The 23,516-nt window shown below is 32.9% G+C and overlaps 2 protein-coding genes across 2 annotated transcripts in view; both read left to right on the forward strand.

The window, feature by feature from the left end:
• DCP2 (decapping mRNA 2) overlaps positions 1-23,516 on the forward strand; it is a 215,505-nt gene that overhangs the window by 35,015 nt on the left and 156,974 nt on the right. The window lies entirely within an intron of this gene.
• Positions 18,287-23,516, forward strand: part of LOC143237989 (semaphorin-2A-like) — a 73,893-nt gene continuing 68,663 nt past the window's right edge. The window contains exon 1 of the mRNA XM_076477838.1: positions 18,287-18,720. Coding sequence (XP_076333953.1) covers positions 18,573-18,720 — 148 coding nt within the window. The 5' untranslated portion in view covers positions 18,287-18,572. The remainder of the gene's footprint in view (positions 18,721-23,516) is intronic.

A 23,516-nucleotide genomic window follows, 5' to 3' on the forward strand; every position in this document is an offset into this window, starting at 1 on the left:
ATGCTTTTTCTGTTTTTCAATAATGTTTTGTTTTATCTTCATTTCCTTTTATGAATTTTACTACATTTACTTTAGTTTTACCTTTTTACCGGACGTTTGGCACAGATAGCTTAGCTGCTTTGTGCCATAAAACACTAAACCAACCAACCAACCAACCAAATAACAAGAATATCTTTGTAGTATTTACTAAATAACAAGGATAATTTTGCAGTAATTACTAAATAACAAGGATAATTTTGCAGTAATTACTAAATAACAAGGATAATTTTGCAGTAATTACTAAATAACAAGGATGACTTTGCAGTAATTGCTAAATAACAAGGATGACTTTGTAGTAACTACTAAATAACAAGGATGTCTTTGCAGTAATTACTAAGTAACAAGGATGACTTTGTAGTAATTACTAAGAAACAAGGATGACTTTGTAGTAATTACTAAGAAACAAGGTGACTTTGCAGTAATTACTAAATAACAAGGATAATTTTGCAGTAATTACTAAATATCAAGGATAATTTTGCAGTAATTACTAAATATCAAGGATAATTTTGTTGTAATTACTAAATATCAAGAATGACTTTGCAGTAATTACTAAATATCAAGGATGACTTTTCAGTAATTACTAAATATCAAGGATAATTTTGTAGTAATTACTAAATAACAAGGATAATTTTGCAATATTTACTAAATAACAAGGATAATTTTGCAATAATTACTAAATAACAAGGATGACTTTGTAGTAATTACTAAATAACAAGGATGACTTTGCAGTAATTACTAAATAACAAGGATGACTGCAGTAATTACTGAATAACAAGGATAATTTTGTAGTAATTACTAAATATCAAGGTTGACTTTGCAGTTATTACTGAATAACAAGGATGACTTTGCAGTAATTATTGAATAACAAGGATGACTTTGCAGTAATTTCTGAATAACAAGGATGACTTTGTAGTAATTACTGAATAACAAGTATGACTTTGCAGTAATTACTTACTAACAATAATATATTTTGTAGTAATTACCAGCGAACAATAATATATGTGTAGTAATTACCAAATAACAATGATACGTTTGTAGTAAGTGTCAACCAGCAGCTCCCATGGGGGTGAGGTAAAATTTCGGGTTTACAGCACTAAAATCAGGGATTCAATTCCCCTGTGTGGATGTAGTTCATAGCCTAATGTGGCTTTGCTATAAAAAAATACTAACCGACAATAATAAATGTTAGGAACCACCAACCGACAAAACGTATGTGTTGTAATTACAAACTGGCAAAATATCGATACATGTATAGTAATTATTAACCGGCAATAATACATTTTCAGTAACTATCAGTCGTCAACCATATATATGTGACTCCCTATTTTAAGCAGTAAATTTGTTGTCACTTTGTTTAAGAAACTAGTTGTTGTATACGATAAGCATTTTAAAGACGTTTGGTTTAGTTCTACATGGAATCTTAACAATAACTGGTCCATTTCTCTCTGTTTTGTAGAAGAAAAACGTTCTTACATGGTAGAATACCTGTATATCTCTTTCTCCTATACAACTGTATACTTTAGAAAAGTCCACCATAACATACTTTCTCTTTTGACATCTACCAGTGATTAAATATGTGATAATATTTTTACACAAGACGCAGAAAGGCATAGAACGTTGTAATATAAAGTGATTATGTGTTAAGATGTTTTCATTCACTTTTATGGTAGGATTAATAGAAATTCAACACATCATTTTGAGATAAAAACAAGGGATTTATGTTTTTAAAAAGTGCAGAAGAATTCACTATATGACAAAGACATATCATAAAAACTCCACAAATTTAACACGCTTTCTTCGAAAATTAATATGGATCTATATTCACAAACTATAAAGCGAAGAGTCTTCGGGTTTATATTACAATGGCAAAAAACTTGGTTTTGATAATAGTGATTGTTACGTCACAGATAACTCTGCTGGGTAACTGTATGCAAAGAATAAAACAATATAAAACTTGCATGCGATCAAAGGTATGTAAAAAAACTAGGCTTAACTAGACAATATTGTTTTTTTACAATAATTTTCTCTCTTCTTCTGTTTCACAAGTTTTAAAAATTAGTCTCAGTAAATTAATTATTCGTACAAACAGAAACTATAAACGTGATATTTCAACGAACTAACCTCACCATATATTATATACTATTCTTGTCAGATTATCTGTTGGTTTATCTTTTTCTATGCGCTACGGAAACATAAACTAAATAACTTTTTTCCATTAATTTTGTATTTGATTGAAATACATCTCTTTTGCCTCTACAACTTAGTCTATTCATAGCGAATTATAGTTCACAAATAATTCATTTTTTATTTGTACTTTACGTCTGTATATCACATCTTTTGCTTCAAAAATAACTTCAATTTCACAAACAAGAAAAATTAAGCCTTAAAGTTACGTGCAGGACTTCTTCGTTTAATCTAATATAATTACATAATTTTAAATTATTGAGAAAATGCTATAAAATTATTGTACTGGGATTAAATAATTTTAAAAATTATATTATATAGATTATTCTATGAAAATACGTGATCACGAGAAAACACTTGTAGAAAAAATTATACATTTAAAAACTGTTATTAGTGCTTTCTTTTAAATATATTAGGTTGAAGAATAATTCGTGAGCGTTTTTAAATAATTTCATTCAAGCATTACATGCAAGACTATACAATACTTCAATGCATGAACACATTACACCCAAAACATTTATTATGATACTTTATTTCATGTAATACCTAGGTATATAGTATGCATTGTTGTAAACGAAATTGCAAGAAATTAAATGCGAAAAGCAGATGGTGTCGAAAATGCTCGATTTTGTCCACTTGACATTCCATTTAATGAGCTGAAAATGAAAGCAAAAATTAAAGACATATGAAAATCAAACACACCATCTATTAGAGCAAAAAATTATCTACCAAATAACATGAAATATTTTGCGAAAGCTTTTCATTTATGAATATATTTTGTTAACTTGAAAAAACGCTCACGAATTATTCCTCAACCCAATATAACATTCTGTGAAGAGTAAGGGAAAGGTAAAGCTTTGTAATGGCGTCGAGAAAGATAAATACAATTGTATTTTAAAATATAAAGGTGATTTCATATTTAAATTACAGTTGTTATTGAATATTAAACTTTCAACGAAAGTGAATCACTAGCGACTACATTTGTTTGTAGACCCTCCGTTTTATAAATAGTGAATTTTGAAATAAATGTTTTTGACATTGAGAAGAAGCAAGAATAGGTTAGAAACCAAGTTTCATTTTGTAATTTTTTTTGCGTCACTACAAAGTTTGACCTTTTACTAATCTATTATACTCATTTATAGGAAGTTCACCGAATAAGAATTTGTAGTCAATTGTATAGTTTCACATTTTTCTAGCCGAAGAAATGTACAATAAGAGGTAACTCATTACATCTAGTATGCTTCAACATTTTTCTAGCTGAGACATACAGTACTATGTATTTTATTTACACCTTCTTTAATAATATATGTCTCGCTGTTTTTTATAAATATATTAATTTTTAAACCTCCACGCCTCTTTGACTGTCCAACATTTTAAAAAAAATCTTTACGATTGTTTATACATGTAAAATATCTGTGTATGTTTTCTTACAGCAAAGCTACATCAGACTATCTGCTGAAACCACCGAGGGGAATCGAACCCCTGATTTTAGCATTATAAATCCGTGGACTTATCGCAGTACTAAAGGGGGGGGGGCTGAAAGATCCACCGTATTTTGCTATATTTTTATACCTTTTTCAAACCTTGTTAGATGGCGCTACAAAATTTAAGGGTGTAAAGTTATGCATAGTAGTGTTACTTTGTTCCAAATTTAAAAAGGTTTTTTGGGATCAATGCGTTGCTATCATTATATATATATATATATATAAAAAACAGATGACTGTGGGTACTGAGTATCAAATAAGCTAAACAAAAACATCAAATATAATAGTTTACTATAAAATATTATGAGCATGTATAATAATAAAATAATTGTTACAACGTAAATATTAAAAATAGGAAAAAAAAACTTGATTATATTGTTCTGGAAAGCTTGAAGAAGTTCTCATAGGTTTATAACCTTACGAAGGTTATGCTTCGTGAAGTCTGCTCATAGTTTAATGATATACTTCGGTATCCAGATCTGAATGTAGACCTATCTATCTGGAGTAATTGCATAAAGACATAAGAGTACGTTTTTCTCTGTATGAAGTACTGATTGTGAATTTGCATGTAAAATATTTGTAACAATACACCTCGTATATTGTCTGAAATAGATGTCAGAGTATCACTCGTATAGAATATTGTCTAGAAGATACGTCACTGTATATCTTGTATAGAACATTGTCTGGTAGATATGCCACTATACAGCTGGTATATAGAACATTGTCTGGTAGATATGTCGCTATACAGCTGGTATATAGAACATTGTCTGGTAGATATGTCGCTATACAGCTGGTATATAGAACATTGTCTGGTAGATATGCCACTGTACAGCTGGTATATAGAACATTGTCTGGTAGATATATCACTATACAGCTGGTATATAGAACATTGTTTGGTAGATATGTTTCTATACAGCTGGTATATAGAACATTGTTTGGTAGATATATCACTATACAGCTGGTGTATAGAACATTGTTTGGTAGATATATCACTATAAAGCTGGTATATAGAACATTGTCTGGTAGATATATCACTATACAGCTGGTATATAGAACATTGTTTGGAAGATATATCACTATACAGATGGTATATAGAACATTGTTTGGTAGATATATCACTATACAGCTGGTATATAGAACATTGTTTGGTAGATATGTTTCTATACAGCTGGTATATAGAATATAGTCTCTTAGATATGTCGTTCGCTGTATAGTAGTGTATGTAGGATAATAGCCCGGCATAGCCAGTCAGTTAGGGTGTTAAACACACAATCTCAGGGCCGCGTGTTCGAATTTCCCATCCCGCCAAATAAACTTGCCACTTCGGACGTGGATATGTTATAACATGTAGTTCATCCTACTATTAAAACAGTAGCCACAAATTTAGCGGTAAGTGATGACGGCTATTTGCCTTCCATTTTGTCTTTCAGTGCTCAATTAGGATCAGCTAGCAAGGATAGTCTTCGTGTAGCTTTGTGTGAAAACAAACCAATACAGAATATTCTGTTATAGGAACCATATATGTAGAGTCCATATTAAATATTGTGTTGATATATCATGTTTTATGATGATGAAGTCCATGTTTAGTAGGATGACTTATCGTCATTACTAGAACATTTCTTTGTTTTCAGTGAACAAATTTTAAATGTGTTTTATAATAATGGAGTCCATCCATGTTTGGCATCACATTTTCTCATAATTACAGCAAGGTCTCGTGTTCGGTCTGTTGAGATCTCACAAAATTTGCGTTGAAACGTAATGTAATACGGATACAGAGTGCTATTATTTTCATTGTTCAGCGAACGTTCTGAAAAACATCACATGTTTGGTTAGTTGAAATGGAATTTCGGTGTCGTTAGAAGAGACTCGTTCTTGCCGCAGTTACTCTGTGATTGGTCATATAGCTTATTCACGTTCGATCCAAGATTAATAATACAGAAACGCGGGATTCTTTTGTGCAATCGATGCATGAGTCATGCTTTTAAAAAATAGAACCTTACCTAGAATTTCAGTTAAGGACTGAACTGGGTGAAAGTGAGCCTCTGTACCTTGTATGTCGAACGAAAAACCATAAATAATATAAGATGCTAGACATAAAGTCGTACAAAAGAAACATATAAAACCATAAATGCTGGTGTCATATATTTAAGGGTAATATTCAATTTCTAGCTACAAGACACTTTCAGATACATGTATATAGAACATTCCAAATAACTGAAGATACTTTGAAAGTTATAACATGATTTTATAAATGAATCAAATACGTATTTTCTACTTTGTCGAACTTAAAATTTTTATTATTAAAAACCTACTTAAAGCGGCATCTGGTGGTAAGAAATTGAATATGGATCAGGATACAGCTTCTTTAAAATACGAATACACTAAGACAATATGTTTACAAATGGAAGTTTTGTTGTAAAGCCGTTTATTCTGACTCTTTAAAATCGAGAGAATATAACCAAATAAATAAAACTGAACCGCCTAAAAATTCAACGTTAAAAGTTTTAAAGTAATTTAAAATGTTATTGATCAGACAAGGAGACTGTGTGTAACACTTTCTTGAAAGATAAATTTACACCTTTTAAATGTAGTTTAAAGTAGGTAACGTTTGGTAATCAGCTTCTATTGGTCGATGAAAACTATTTCGTGCCAGCCAGTTCTTCCCACGCGCGAGACTCCAGATGTTTTGTAACATTTCATTTCCAGTTACGGAGTCGGTAATTATCCACTATGTTCACCAGAACTTCTCTCATGGTTCTTGAATTAAACGCGGTTCGTCTTTGTTCTTCTTCCGTAAAGAAACACATTAGAAGGAAATGTGAACAAAGACAGTTTCTTTTTATCTATCAAGAAGTGATAACCCAAGTTATAAGTCACGCTCTCGTACCTGGTCTGTTTAACCAGCATGACTAAACCTAGAATTCTTTTGAGTTGGACCAACTTCACATAACTGTTTCATTTTTGCAACATTAACTAAATCAGATGAGCCAATTCATTAAGGACCAGGCGTGGCCCACGGATTAGAAGCCTGACAGTGAATCCAAAGGTCTTATGTTTATAACATCGTGTTCTTTGCTATAAATCAGTTGATGCGTCATAAAAATATCTAGCTATATGGTTAAAGTAGGCCAAGAACTAGCAGTGTGTGCTTTAACGAATAACTGTATGGTTCATGATGATGGTTAGTTCCTCACATGACTAGTATGGTTCATGATGATGGTTAGTTCCCCACATGACTAGTATGGTTCATGATGATGGTTAGTTCCCCACATGACTAGTATGGTTCATGATGATGGTTAGTTCCCACATGACTAGTATGGTTCATGATGATGGTTAGTTCCCACATGACTTGTATGGTTCATGATGATGGTTAGTTCCCCACATAACTAGTATGGTTCATGATGATGGCTAGTTCCCCACATGACTAGTATGGTTCGTGATGATGGTTAGTTCCCCACATGACTTGTATGGTTCATGATGATAGTGGTAAGTTCTCCACATGACTAGTATGGTTCATGATGATAGTGGTAAGTTCTCCACTTGACTAGTATGGTTCATGATGATAGTGGTAAGTTCTCCACTTGACTAGTATGGTTCATGATGATAGTGGTAAGTTCGTCCAGATTCCAAGCTCTATTCTTGATCTCATGTTCGCTTCATTTGGAAACCGTTTTTGCGTCATTAACCTGTGTGTTGTTTATTATTTTAATGTTAACCTGTGTGTTGTTTATTAATTTAATGTTAACCTGTGTGTTGTTTATTAATTTAATGTTAACCTGTGTGTTGTTTATTAACTTTATGTTAACCTGTGTGTTGTTTATTAATTTAATGTTAACCTGTGTGTTGTTTATTAATTTAGTGTTAACCTGTGTGTTGTTTATTAATTTAATGTTAACCTGTGTGTTGTTTATTAATTTAGTGTTAACCTGTGTGTTGTTTATTAATTTAGTGTTAACCTGTGTGTTGTTTATTAATTTAGTGTTAATCTGTGTGTTGTTTATTAATTTAGTGTTAACCTGTGTGTTGTTTATTAATTTAGTGTTAACCTGTGTGTTGTTTATTAATTTAGTGTTAACCTGTGTGTTGTTTATTAATTTAGTGTTAATCTGTGTGTTGTTTATTAATTTAGTGTTAACCTGTGTGTTGTTTATTAATTTAGTGTTAACCTGTGTGTTGTTTATTAATTTAGTGTTAACCTGTGTGTTGTTTATTAATTTAGTGTTAATCTGTGTGTTGTTTATTAATTTAGTGTTAACCTGTGTGTTGTTTATTAATTTAGTGTTAACCTGTGTGTTGTTTATTAATTTAGTGTTAACCTGTGTGTTGTTTATTAATTTAGTGTTAACCTGTGTGTTGTTTATTAATTTAATGTTAACCTGTGTGTTGTTTATTAATTTAGTGTTAACCTGTGTGTTGTTTATTAATTTAGTGTTAACCTGTGTGTTGTTATTTGTACATCCGATACTCCCTCTTAAATCTTAGAAAAATATAACAAAATATTTGTTGACAAACTTAAAACAACCGTAGATTTGTTGTTACAATTGTTATATGTTTAGAAAACGTAGCGACAACGTGAAATTGGTTCGAAGAACACAGCTATTAATAGTAGTATTTCTAGGTTTCGTTTCCTAGAGCAAACTTTCATAAGAAGCTACTTACTCTGTGTCTGTCTAATTCTGACGTTGTCAGCCCTCCAGCCCACATTTTACGTTGTAAGTATAAATTCACGGCTTTATTTTTTCCTACTTCGAATTAGGCGTTGCCTCGTGGTTAGAGTTTCCAACTTAAATACGTTTCGTACTTGGGGCTTGAGTAGCTCAAGAGTTGGCGGTGGGTGCTATTGATTACCTGCTTTTCCTTTGGTCTGTTAGTTCAAAATAGAGGCTTCTATGTATAGAAAGCCTTGGTGCAGATATGCGGAAATTTCCAAAACAAGCATACATACTTACCTCAACATTTTAAATTTCTTTAATCAATATGAAACAAGAACAACAAATTTTTGTGCCAAAGCTATTGAGCATATCAGTTGTTGATAAGTGGTGGTTGTGACGTCAGTTCGTGAGGTAATGACCTCAAAAAAAGCGACCTCTGCAGAAGCAACAGTTATAAATTATCGCGCTGACGTAGTAACGAGAAACAATGGATCGATGATTTCTTGTACTTTTTGTGCTGCACAATTGATGGTTTATTTATAAAAATATAGGTTTAATACACGCTAACATAAGCACTTTGAAGGTATATCCATAAAGTAAGGAGTTAAGAAATAAATTCTCTAACATAAAAATATTCCCTGTATGTATGTGGAAATGGTTACTATTTTAACCAAACTGTAATTGTTTCTAGTTATTTCGTGTTTTTCTTTACCCTAAACGGTCTGCTGCTTTTTAGCAATCCAAATATCACTTTATGTTTTCCTTTTCCGTAGATGACCCTTAACAATCTAGACATAATTTTATGATTTTTTGTACCATAGGTGGCCTTTAATGATCTAAACCTAATTTCAAGACTTATTTTACTATAGATGACTTTTAATGATGGAACGGAAGATGTTTGTGTTACCAAACTGTCATCCACAACTCTCCAAGTACCTACTTTTCTAGCAACCTAAACTGTTCCTTGTCCTAATAATTATTTCACTTTTAATTACTGTATTTTCCACAAAGAACATTAAAACAGTTTTAATCACAAAACAAAACGACAAAGTTTTCCATTGGTAACTTTTCGTGTGAAACCAACAATGACATCACCGCAAATGGACAGGTTTGAACTAACATTGGAATTTTCATTGCTTGTTTGTAAAATCTGCCCACGCAGTTTGCTAAGAAAAAGAGTTTTGTTACCTGACGGGCCGTTTTAAAAGTACGTTCAGTACGTTACGCCATTTTGAAGAATAAAATCAGGTTAGTTTTAAAAACGTATTTAGACCTCACGTTATTTTGGGGAACATCACAACCAGAGGACGTTATGGTTGCGTTATGTTGTGATATAAAGTTGTATCCAACTAGGATGAATAGAAACACCACCATGTTTTGAAAATGGTCGTAGTTTTGTGACCAAATAAGAAACGTAAGATTTTATGAAATTACGTTATTTTTGTGACTATTTGACTTCAAACGTAATCGTCCATATGGTACATCACACCGAGTTTGTCCTGTTCCGGAGATAAGCACATAAACAACATGTCTGAACTTATTTTTACCCTAAGCACTGTAGAACTTGTCAAAAAAAATATTTTGCTTGCTTTTGCTAGGGCTTGGAATGTCAGTTGGGAACCAGTGGTTACCATGGCGACAAACTTCCCACACGGTAAGTACAAATTGATTTTTGTTTTGGTTTAGTTATTGAATTTTACCTTTTTATAATTTATTTTTCCCTTGGTTCACTATCTTTAGACTTACTAACAACGAAACTTGTATAATATATTCATAAACTAGTTTGGTATTAGCCAAACTTCAAACTAAATCAAAGGATTCACACAGGTTCAGATGCTTGTAACATGAAGAGTGGGAGAGAATTATAAACCGGCCCTTTTACTCCCTAAAGTGTTAACATTCTGTTGTATGTGTGTATAACATTCTTTGTAAGTGTGTATAACATTCTGTTGTGTGTGTGTATAACATTCTGTTGTATGTGTGTATAACATCCTGTTGTATGTGTGTATAACATTCTGTTGTGTGTGTGTATAACATTCTGTTGTGTGTGTGTGTATAACATTCTTTGTAAGTGTGCATAACATTCTGTTGTATGTGTGTGTTTGTATAACATTCTGTTGTTTGTGTGTGTATAACATTCTTTTCTGTGTGTGTATAATATTCCGTTGTATGTGTGTGTATATAGCATTCTGTTGTATGTGTGTGTATATAACATTCTGTTGTATGTGTGTGTATAACATTCTGTTGTGTGTGTGTATATAACATTCTGTTGTGTGTGTGTATAACATTCTGTTGTGTGTGTGTGTATAACATTCTGTTGTATGTGTGTGTATATAACATTTTGTTGTATGTGTGTGTGTATATAATATTCTGTTGTGTGTGTGTGTGTATAACATTCTGTTGTGTGTGTGTGTATATAACATTCTGGTGTGTTTGTTTATATAAAATTCTGTTGTGTGTGTGTGTATATAACATTCTGTTGTATGTGTGTGTGTATAACATTATGTTGTATGTGTGTGTGTATGGCATTCTGTTGTATGTGTGTGTGTATAACATTCTGTTGTGTATGTGTGTATAGCATTCTGTTGTATGTGTGTGTATAACATTCTATTGTGTGTGTGTGTGTATAACATTGTGTTGTATGTGTGTGTGTATAATATTCTGTTTTATGTGTCTATATGTAAAATTTTGGTTAGGTTTATGTGTTTCTGGATATGAACATGGAATTATTGAAGAAAACACCAGAAATTTAACTCAACTCTAAATGTTTGAGTTTTTACAGTAAAACTTTAACTGTTATGTATGTTTACAGAAAGACGTGGTATGTTTGTACAGTAAAACTTTAACTGTTATGTATGTTTACAGAAAGACGTGGTATGTTTGTACAGTAAAACTTCAACTGTTATGAATGTTTACAGAAAGACAGGGTATGTTTGTATAGTAAAACTTTAGCTCTTAGGAATGTTTACTGAAAGACGAAGTATATTTCTACAATGAAATTTCAACTCTTAGGTATATTTAGAGAAAAACAAGGTATATTTCTACAGTTAAACTTCAGCTGTTAAGTATGTTTCTACAGTTAAACTTCAGCTGTTAGGTATGTTTCTTCAGTTAAACTTCAGCTGTTAAGTGTGTTTCTTCAGTTAAACTTCAGCTGTTAGGTATGTTTCTACATTAAACATCAGCTGTTAGGTATGTTTCTTCCGTTAAACTTCAGCTGTTAGGTATGTTTCTACATTAAACTTCAGCTGTTAGGTATGTTTCTACATTAAACATTAGCTGTTAGGTATGTTTCTTCAGTTAAACTTCAGCTGTTAGGTATGTTTCTTCAGTTAAACTTCAGCTGTTAGGTATATTTCTTCAGTTAAACTTCATCTGTTAGGCATATTTCTTCAGTTAAACTTCAGCTGTTAGGTATATTTCTACAGTTAAACTTCAGTTGTTAGGTATGTTTCTACAGTTAAACTTCAGTTGTTAGGTATGTTTCTACAGTTAAACTTCAGCTGTTAGGTATGTTTCTTCAGTTAAACTTCAGCTGTTAGGTATGTTTCTTCAGTTAAACTTCAGCTGTTAGGTATATTTCTTCAGTTAAACTTCATCTGTTAGGCATATTTCTTCAGTTAAACTTCAGCTGTTAGGTATATTTCTACAGTTAAACTTCAGTTGTTAGGTATGTTTCTACAGTTAAACTTCAGTTGTTAGGTATGTTTCTTCAGTTAAACTTCAGTTGTTAGGTATGTTTCTTCAGTTAAACTTCAGCTGTTAGGTATGTTTCTTCAGTTAAACTTCAGCTGTTAGGTATGTTTCTACAGTTAAACTTCAGCTGTTAGGTATATTTCTACAGTTAAACTTCAGCTGTTAGGTATGTTTCTACAGTTAAACTTCAGCTGTTAGGTATGTTTCTTCAGTTAAACTTCAGCTGTTAGGTATGTTTCTACAGTTAAACTTCAGCTGTTAGGTATATTTCTACAGTTAAACTTCAGCTGTTAGGTATGTTTCTACAGTTAAACTTCAGCTGTTAGGTATGTTTCTACAGTTAAACTTCAGCTGTTAGGCATATTTCTACAGTTAAACTTCAGCTGTTAAGTATGTTTCTACAGTTAAACTTCAGCTGTTGGGCATATTTCTACAGTTAAACTTCAGCTGTTAGGTATGTTTCTTCAGTTAAACTTCAGCTGTTAGGTATGTTTCTTCAGTTAAACTTCAGCTGTTAGGTATGTTTACAAAACGACAGGGTCTGTTTCTGTAAGGTTATTAAACACAGTTTTTCAATACATATTGCTTTAGTGACAAAGATGGTTGCTCCCATACTAATTACGCCACAGGTTATAGTAAGGGCTTGTCCTAAACTAATTATATCCTGCTCTGTAGTGGGGGTTTACAGTGTTGATTGGTCAGAAAGAGTTTAAGACACTTAGCCACATTCTCGTTTTTCATGCATGCGCGATTAAAAAAGTTCTTGATGACGAGAAACCCACATGAAATAAACATACATCTCAGAACGGCTGGTATGGGTGTTAACATTCTGTGTTCTCTTCTTATCTTTAATACCCATACCAGCTGTTCAGAGATTCAGAACTTTATACTATAACGTTACGCATTAAGCCTTTTGTTGATTTAATTATAATATTAATTATCTACATTCTCATAAAACTGAATATTCTATGAGGCGTTCATGACACGTCACCTAGAGTGACGTCAGTGTTAAAATAGAGAATGTTTCTGAACCCTTTGAACGTAAAGTATGTGGCGGGCTCAACTTGTGACATTAGAGTTTAGTGGTACAGTGCACTATATCTAAGAGGACTGCGGAATGTTGTTGTTAAAGGTAGAGCCAGTGTCATTAAGACAGAGTTGATTTATGGTTCTCTTATATTGAAGGTATTATCCAGGAATAGTGTAGTATCGGGTGCACACTTTTTACATAATATTGTCTCCTTGTATAGAACTGCAAGTTTCCTGAACAATTGTAATGTACAAATAAAACAATAATATTTTTTTAATTACATGTTTTGTCATAAAGTCATTATTTACCGTTAATAAAAAAAAACTAATATTCATATAAAAGTGTTATGATTCCTAGTGTTTCCTCCAGGGGGAGATACTAGTATAGTATCGGGTGTAATGTGAATATAGTAGGGTACATATAAGTTTAACATGATTTAAAGTTGTTATTAAGGCATGTTTCATAAAGAAAGAACATGGCAGGAGGTTTTCTGTTTAACTGTAATTACTGATTCAGAAGATGGTAATTAAAAAGAAGGAAAGTGTTCTACTTGGCAGAAGCACTTGTTTTATTTTACCGAGTTGGTTTCGTATATAAGATAATGTAATTATTAATAACAATTAATTAAAGCAAAACATTTCGTCACTGGCTCAGAATACATTGGTGTCAGTTTAGTTCCGTATTTACTTATATAGAATGTTAATTACTGGTTCTCATAGGTTTACTTACTTAACAAAAATGTCTCTAAGTTTAAAAAAAGTGAACAAAGGCAGTTTTTACAAAATAGATTCTATATAAAACTTTCACTCTAGAGGTGAGTTATTGAGCTTTGTGACACAAAACGATTTGCATGACGTTTTCTCTTTAGAGGTGAGTTACTGATTTTTGTGACACAAACTGATTTCCATGACATTTTCACTTTAGAGGTGAGTTATTGAGCTTTGTGACACAAACTGATTTCCATGACATTTTCACTTTAGAGGTGAGTTACTGAGCTTTTTGACACCAACTGATTTGCATGACATTTTCATTTTAGAGGTGAGTTACTGAGCTTTGTGACACAATCTGATTTTCATCACATATTTTACTTTCTTAGAAAACATCTTATAAAAGTTTTATATCAATAAGTTCAGATTGTTATTATCAAACGAAACAGGATTTGACGCTAAAAACATTTTAAAGATACGTGCGTGAGAAAGAAAGCTGAAACAGAGATTTGTTTGTTGTAAGTCTGCAGATGTGCTTCCTAGCCATTGGGGGGAACTACAAAGATAAATGTAGCACACACACACACACACACACACACACCTGTATTACAATAAGAACAAAAGCAATAGTTTCTCATTGTTATTGTGAGTCTAAAGAACATAACATGTCGTCACCATGTACATATATAAACTACGTTCGTGTAGACTGCTCATTCGTAGCTCTTCGGAGTGTATAAGGTAGAAATTGACCTATCTTTCAGACACGTGAAATATCGCTGACAAGATGACATTAACAGTTTATAAATCGTTCTATAGGAAATCTGGTGTCGGTAAACCTACAGATGAAGACAGATGTAGGGAAAAAACAACAACCGATCACCTGTTTCAGGGTGACAGCGTTTGGTTTCTATGGGCAACTAATGTTTTCAGGGAAAGAACACATGTCAATATATTTTGTGAAGCAACTGGAAGCATTATAGAGGAGTTGTATCAGTTGATAGAACAACGTTATAGAGGAGTTGATAAAACAAAGTTGAACGTTGGATGTGGTAATAATTAATTGTGTTTTCATAAAATTAGCTATCTTGGTACCGAGAAGAGTATTAAAAATGAAAATAACTATTTTAAAATAAATATAATAAATGCGAAGTGGTTAGGCTCTATCAATAATATCTTTGTTTACGTGATGCACGTGAGATTTTGCTATAATTCACGTGGGACTATATAATATACTGTGTATGTTTATAAAGACATACTTTATCAGCCATGAGGGTGTTAAAACATTACAGTAGACACCACTTTTCGTTGGTAAAAGAGAAATCTGAGGGTTGGCGGAAAGCGGTGTTGATTAATTGCCTTCCTTCTAAAACATTACCTGAAAATTAGGAACGACTAGCGCGGACAGTCCTCACGTAAATTCGCGTAAAGTTCAATAAACAAGCAAATAAAAACAAAGTGTGATCGTTAAAAGACTTACAACTTTATAAAAGTAAAACTCGACATCAGATGATAGCTGAGGAACAGAGGAGAACGTGACATCCTGAGGAAAAGAAAACCTAGCTGTACAGTGTCATATTGAAGGTGAAACAAAGTTTTATGTTTCGTAAAATCTAAACACATTGTTCATGTGTTAAGGACAGTCTCATTATCTAAACACATTGTTCACGTGTTAAGGACAGTGTGATTATCTAAACACATTGTTCACGTGTTAAGGACAGTGTGATTATCTAAACACATTTTTCATGTGTTAAGGACAATGTGATTATCTTAATACATTGTTCACGTGTTAATAATAGTGTGATTATCTAAACACATTGTTCACGTGTTAAGGACAGTATGATTATCTTAACACATTGTTCACGTGTTAAGTACAGTGTGATTATCTAAACACATTGTTCACGTGTTAAGGACAGTGTGATTATCTAAACACATTGTTCATGTGTTAAGGACAGTGTGATTATCTAAACACATTGTTCACGTGTTAAAGACGGTGTGATTATCTAAATACATTGTTCACGTGTTAAGGACAGTGTGATTTTCTTAACACATTGGCCACGTATTGAAGTTCTAGAGAAACAAGATTCATTTTCTCACAAATTTCTTTCTCCTATTGCCACGTGGCCTGTCCTTCTTTCTTAACTTTTGCAGACTGATATATTCAGGTACTTCTCATTCAATTAAAGAATTTATTTATCTTTTTATCATCACAGGAAACAAAGTACACAATCTACAAAGATTAGTAACACTAAAGATGGTTGAAAAACTACAGTAGTTTGTTCCCCAACATACTACTGACTTCCTCTACTTCCTACCTAATAATATTTTTTCCCCGATATACTTCTACTACTTCCTACCTAAAAGCATTTTGTTTCTTAACATACCACTGACTTCCTCTACTTCCTACCTAATAGCATTTTGTTCCCCAACATACCACTGACTTCCTCTACTTCCTACCTAATAGCATTTTGTTCCTTAATATACCACTGACTTCCTCTACTTCCTACCTAATAGCATTTTGTTCACAAACATACCACTGACTTCCTCTACTTCCTACCTAATAGAATTTTGTTCCTTAATATACCACTGACTTCCTCTACTTCCTACCTAATAGCATTTTGTTCACCAACATACCACTGAATTCCTCTATTTCCTACCTAATAATATTTTGTTCCCCGACATACTTCCACTACTTCGTACCTAATAGCATTTTGTTCACCAACATACCACTGACTTCCTCTACTTCCTACCTAATAGCATTTTGTTCCCCAACATACCATTGACTTCCTCTACTTCCTACCTAACAGAATTTTGTTCCTTAATATACCACTGACTTCCTCTATTTCCTACCTAATAGCATTTTGTCCACCAACATACCACTGACTTCCTCTACTTCCTACCTAATAATATTTTGTTCCCCGACATACTTCCACAACTTCGTACCTAATAGCATTTTGTTCACCAACATACCACTGACTTCCTCTACTTCCTACCTAATAGCATTTTGTTCCCCGACATACTTCCTACCTAATAGCATTTTGTTCCTTAACATTCCACTGACTTCCTCTACTTCCTACCTAATAGCATTTTGTTCCTTAACATTCCACTGACTTCCTCTACTTCCTACCTAATAGCATTTTGTTCCCAAACATACCACTAACTTCCATACCTCTTCCTTGTTACCGTTTTGTTCGGATATTCACAAGCTGTTGTTATCAGTTTCTGTAAACATTCACTCTATGTAAGTAGATCTCTCACTTTACATGAACAATAGACATTCATATGTAAACGATCCATTTCGGATTGCAGGATGTGGGTGACGTATTTTTTTTCAGTCCGATACCGTTTTTAGTGATATGTTTGCAAAATAAAGTTCTATTAATCGATGACTGCCCACGACTTTGTTATTGTCGTCACGAAATATCCAAATCAGAAAGGTTTTCCTGTCGTTACCTTAGAAACATGCTTCTCGTGGTCAGTAAGAATGACAGTGTAATCCGATATTTCACTTCTGCAAGAGAAGTCCAAAAATTGGCGGCGGGTGTTGTTAGGTAGCTGCTTTTCCTCTAGTGTATCATTTCTAAAGTAGGGAAAATTAGCGCATACAGCTTATGAGTAGCTTTTACGTGACATTTCTAAAATAACTAGAAAAATTGAAGGCAAAGTGTTTTTTCTTTGTCTATTCAATAAGATATTGGCCCAGCATAGCCAGGTGGGTAAAGGCGTGCGACTCGTAATCTGAGGGTCGCGGGTTCGAATTCCGCTCGCACCAAACATGCTTGCCTTTTCAGCCGTGGGGGCGTTATAATGTGACAGTCAATCCCACTATTCGTTGGTAAAAGAGTAGCCCAAGAGTTGGCAGTGGGTGGTGATGACTAACTGCCTTGTCTCTAGTCTTATACTGCTAAATTAGGGACGGCTAACGCAGATAGTCCTCGTGTAGCTTTGCGCGAAATTCAAAAACGAACAAACTTATAAAACCAGCTATGAACTGTATTCACTAAATTTAGCGGTTATTCTAATCAGTTTCTTTTTTAGTTATTTTTTCTCAAAGAACAAAATAAGTTTCAGTGTACGATAGATAATTTTTAGATGTGTGCCTTTTGTGATTTCTGTTTACTCTGGGTATCCATGGACACCTAGTGGATAACTGTCAGTATCTAATTATCGGTCGAAAGGAAGTTTGGTTTCGTTCTCTTTGTCCACTGTAGATGTCTATCGTGATAACGGTTATTCTTACGTTGATGAATGACGTCATGTAAAGCTCAATTACGATTGGCGGGCGGAAAAAGAGAAAACTCGTTAGATGGAGCACCGGTTGCAAATGGTTTTCAAACTGTACATAACTCTGATAGTTTAACCGTGTTAGTCACGACGTTCTGAAGTCCATTAGCGGAGTTAATGATTTTTTTAAAATTACTTTTCGCAGAGTGGTAAATGCACCTGTTTTTATGCTGCTTAGGACACACTGTTGTTTAGAGCACTTTGTGACGTTGTAGCTATTTAACGGACACGTGACATGTGACCAAATTGTTAGAATAGCTAACGATTAATGTAGTAGTTTACATATTTTGTGTTTACTGGAACGTCTCCGACTTTGCAAGTGTTGACAGTGCTTCAGACACTGAGCCACAACCAGTTTGTTCAAAGTGGTGTAGTTCTTTTTAACACCCAGAATCCGGGTAGTAGTAGTGTTTTTATGATTCTATTTTCTCTGAGCGTTGTTTCACAGCGTTACTGAACATTATTTTGATGAAAATATAAACTTACGATATCTGACTGAATGACAGCCATTATGTCTTCTCTTTTGGTCAGTTTTCTTATTACCAGCTTCATTTTGCAGCTGACCTATTATGGACATAGCCATAGATATCGGACTTGGCGGTTTAGGAGCTCTAAAGGAACCTCCGGTCACTTACGACACCAGAAAGGTAGGTGATTGCTCCTTGTTAAACACAGAATGGGTTATGTGTGATCTTCTTACAACGAGTATCGAAACTAGATTTCGAGCCTTCTGGCTCACCGCCGACCACCTGGGACCTTATCCTGAAAGCTCTAAATACAAACACATGATGAGGAAATAAAACTATGAACACACACACATGTTTAACATTATAGGCTTTATAGAGAAAACACACACATGTTTAACATTATAGGCTTAAAAAAGAGAAAACACACACACGTTTAACATTATAGGCTTAAAAAAGAGAAAACACACATGTTTAACATTGTAGACTTTATAGAGAAAACACACACACGTTTAACATTATACGCTTTATAGAGAAAACACACACACGTTTAACATTATAGGCTTTATAGAGAAAACACACACACGTTTAACATTATAGACTTTATAGGGAAAACACACACATGTTTAACATTATAGGCTTAAAAAAGAGAAAACACACACATGTTTAACATTGTAGGCTTTATAGAGAAAACACACACATGTTTAACATTGTAGGCTTTATAGAAAAAACACACACTCGTTTAACATTATAGGCTTAAAAAATAGAAAACACACACATGTTTAACATTGTAGGCTTAAAAAAGAGAAAACACACATACGTTTAACATTGCAGGCTTTATAGAGAAAACACACACATGTTTAACATTATAGGCTTTATAGAGAAAACACACACACGTTTAACATTATACGCTTTATAGAGAAAACACACACATGTTTAACATTATAGGCTTAAAAAAGAGAAAACACACACACGTTTAACATTATAGGCTTAAAAAAGACAAAACACACATGTTTAACATTGTAGGCTTTATAGAGAAAACACACACACGTTTAACATTATACGCTTTATAGAGAAAACACACACACGTTTAACATTATACGCTTTATAGAGAAAACACACACTCGTTTAACATTATAGGCTTAAAAAAAGAAAACACATACATGTTTAACATTGTAGGCTTAAAAAAGAGAAAACACACATACGTTTAACATTGTAGGCTTAAAAAAGAGAAAACACACATACGTTTAACATTGCAGGTTTTATAGAGAAAACACACACACGTTTAACATTGTAGGCTTAAAAAAGAGAAAACACACACATGTTTAACATTGTAAGCTTTATAGAGAAAACACACACATGTTTAACATTATAGGCTTAAAAAAGAGAAAACACACACATGTTTAACATTATAGGCTTAAAAAAGAGAAAACACATGTTTAACATTGTAGACTTTATAGAGAAAACACACACACGTTTAACATTATAGGCTTAAAAAAGAGAAAACACACACATGTTTAACATTGTAGGCTTTATAGAGAAAACACACACTCGTTTAACATTATAGGCTTAAAAAATAGAAAACACACACATGTTTAACATTGTAGGCTTAAAAAAGAGAAAACACACACATGTTTAACATTGTAGGCTTTATAGAGAAAACACACACATGTTTAACATTGTAGGCTTAAAAAAGAGAAAACACACATACGTTTAACATTGCAGGCTTTATAGAGAAAACACACACATGTTTAACATTGTAGGCTTAAAAAAGAGAAAACACAAACGTTTAACATTGTAGGCTTAAAAGAGAGAAAACACACACATGTTTAACATTATAGGCTTTATAGAGAAAACACACACACGTTTAACATTATACGCTTTATAGAGAAAACACACACATGTTTAACATTATAGGCTTAAAAAAGAGAAAACACACACACGTTTAACATTATAGGCTTAAAAAAGACAAAACACACATGTTTAACATTGTAGGCTTTATAGAGAAAACACACACACGTTTAACATTATACGCTTTATAGAGAAAACACACACACGTTTAACATTATACGCTTTATAGAGAAAACACACACTCGTTTAACATTATAGGCTTAAAAAAGAGAAAACACACATACGTTTAACATTGTAGGCTTAAAAAAGAGAAAACACACATACGTTTAACATTGCAGGCTTTATAGAGAAAACACACACACGTTTAACATTGTAGGCTTAAAAAAGAGAAAACACACACATGTTTAACATTGTAAGCTTTATAGAGAAAACACACACATGTTTAACATTGTAGGCTTTATAGAGAAAACACACACATGTTTAACATTGTAGGCTTAAAAAAGAGAAAACACACACATGTTTAACATTGTAAGCTTTATAGAGAAAACACACACATGTTTAACATTGTAGGCTTTATAGAGAAAACACACACATGTTTAACATTGTAGGCTTTATAGAGAAAACACACACATGTTTAAAATTGTAGGCTTAAAAAAGAGAAAACACACACATGTTTAACATTATAGGCTTTATAGAGAAAACACACACATCTTTAACATTGTAGGCTTTATAGAGAAAACACACTTGTTTAACATTGTAGGCTTTATAGAGAAAACACACACATGTTTAACATTGTAGGCTTTATAGAGAAAACACACACATGTTTAACATTGTAGGCTTTATAGAGAAAACACACACATGTTTAACATTGTAGGCTTAAAAAAGAGAAAACACACACATGTTTAACATTATAGGCTTAAAAAAGAGAAAACACACACATGTTTAACATTGTAGGCTTAAAAAGAGAAAACACAGACATGTTTAACATTGGAGGCTTTATAGAAAAAACACACTTGTTTAACATTGTAGGCTTTATAGAGAAAACACACACATGTTTAACATTGTAGGCTTTATAGAGAACACACACAGACGTTTAACACTATAGGCTTTATAGAGAAAACACACACACGTTTAACATTATAGGCTTTATAGAAATACGGGGTGTTCGGAAAGTCGCTGTGCTTTTATATATTTATTGCGATGTGGAATAGGTGTATCTGGGAATTTTTCAGCAAATCGCTGTCGCACAACATCTGTGTATCTACCACCTTCTCTGAATACGTGTTCGACGAGCCACACACGTTGTTCAGTTGTTAAAACCATATTGGGATCAAAATCTGAAATATAATAACATATGATTACAAAATTGCACAGTGACTTCCCGAACACCCAGTATAATAATAATATAATAACATATGATTACAAATCTACACAGTAACTTTGCGAACACCCTGTATAATAATAATATAATAACATATGATTACAAAACTGCACAGTGACTTCCCGAACACCCTGTGTAATAATAATATAATAACACATGATTACAAAACTGCACAGTGACTTTCCGAACACCCTGTATAATAGTAATATAATAACACATGATTACAAAACTGCACAGTGACTTTCCGAACACCCTGTATAACAATAATATAATAGCACATGATTACAAAACTGCACAGTGACTTTCCGAACACCCTGTATAATAATAATATAATAACACATGGTTACAAAACTGCACAGTGACTTCCCGAACACCCTGTATAATAATAATATAATAACACATGATTACAAAACTGCACAGTGACTTTCCGAACACCCTGTATAATAGTAATATAATAACACATGATTACAAAACTGCACAGTGACTTTCCGAACACCCTGTATAATAATAATATAATAACATATGATTACAAAACTGCATAGTGACTTCCCGAACACCCTGTATAATAATAATATAATAACACATGATTACAAATATATATGCAAAAACGGATCGTTTGGATTGAGAAAATGTTTTACATAGAATAGCGAACAACGTTTCGACTCATCGTCAGGTTCACAAAGAAAGAGGTAACTGACCAAAAGCTGACCACATGTTTGGAAGGGGTTGTGTAACTGAGTGTCAGAATGTAGAGGGCGGTGTTAGATGTTTGAATACATAATTTTATTCATTTTATTATATTAATATAGGTATAAAGGCGTCCCTTTATATTGGTTTATTTTGGGTTTAAGTTGTATAAGTAAGGCTTCTTTAATTTTGCGTTTGTTTATGTTTGTTTCTTTATTCAGTATTTGAGTGTTTTTCATGGTTATATTGTGTTCATTTGACTTGCAGTGTTCGAAAACGTGTGAAGGTGACTTTTTATGTACTTTGAACCTGGTTTCCATTTTTCTACTTGTTTCTCCAATATAGAAGTCGTGGCAGTTATCACATTGTATTTTATAAATAATGTTGGTGTGGTGTTTGTCAGTGTAGGTTTTACATAGTATAGACCTCAGTTTTGTGCCTGGTTTTTGAATAAATTTGGTATTAACTGGAATGCCATATTTTGTTACTAGTTTTTGCCAAATGTTTGTTATTTGTCTGCTGATGTCGGGAATATATGGTATGCAGCAGACAGAATATGGTTTCGTGATTTTTTGATTCGTGAGATATATTTACTTTTGTTGGTTGATTTTGCTTTCTGTTTAGGTGTGTGCGTATAATGTTTTCTACGGTTTGTGGAGGAAACTTATTGATGTTAATGAGGTATTGCTTTATTTTGTCTAATTAGTCATTAGTTTTATTTAATGAGCTTAGTTTTATGGCTGTGTTTATTTGGTTTCTTAGTATGTTGAGTTTTTATTTTGTTTCATGTGCTGAGTCCCAAGGAATGTATAGTCCAGTATGGATGATTTTTCGGTAGATTTCTGTTTTGAATTGTGTGTCGGTTCTTGTAATTTTGAGGTTAAGAAATGATATTTGATTGCTTTCTTCCTGTTCACATGTGAAGTTAATGTTGGGATGTATAGAGTTAATGTGATTGAAAAAATTAAGTATGTGTTCTGTAGATTTGAATCCCGCAATCGTGTCATCTACATATCTGTACCAGTATAGTGGTGGATGTAATGCTGTGTTAATTGCTTGT

Source organism: Tachypleus tridentatus, chromosome 2 (genome assembly GCF_004210375.1).
Source record: "Tachypleus tridentatus isolate NWPU-2018 chromosome 2, ASM421037v1, whole genome shotgun sequence".
NCBI classification, from domain to species: domain Eukaryota; kingdom Metazoa; phylum Arthropoda; class Merostomata; order Xiphosura; family Limulidae; genus Tachypleus; species Tachypleus tridentatus.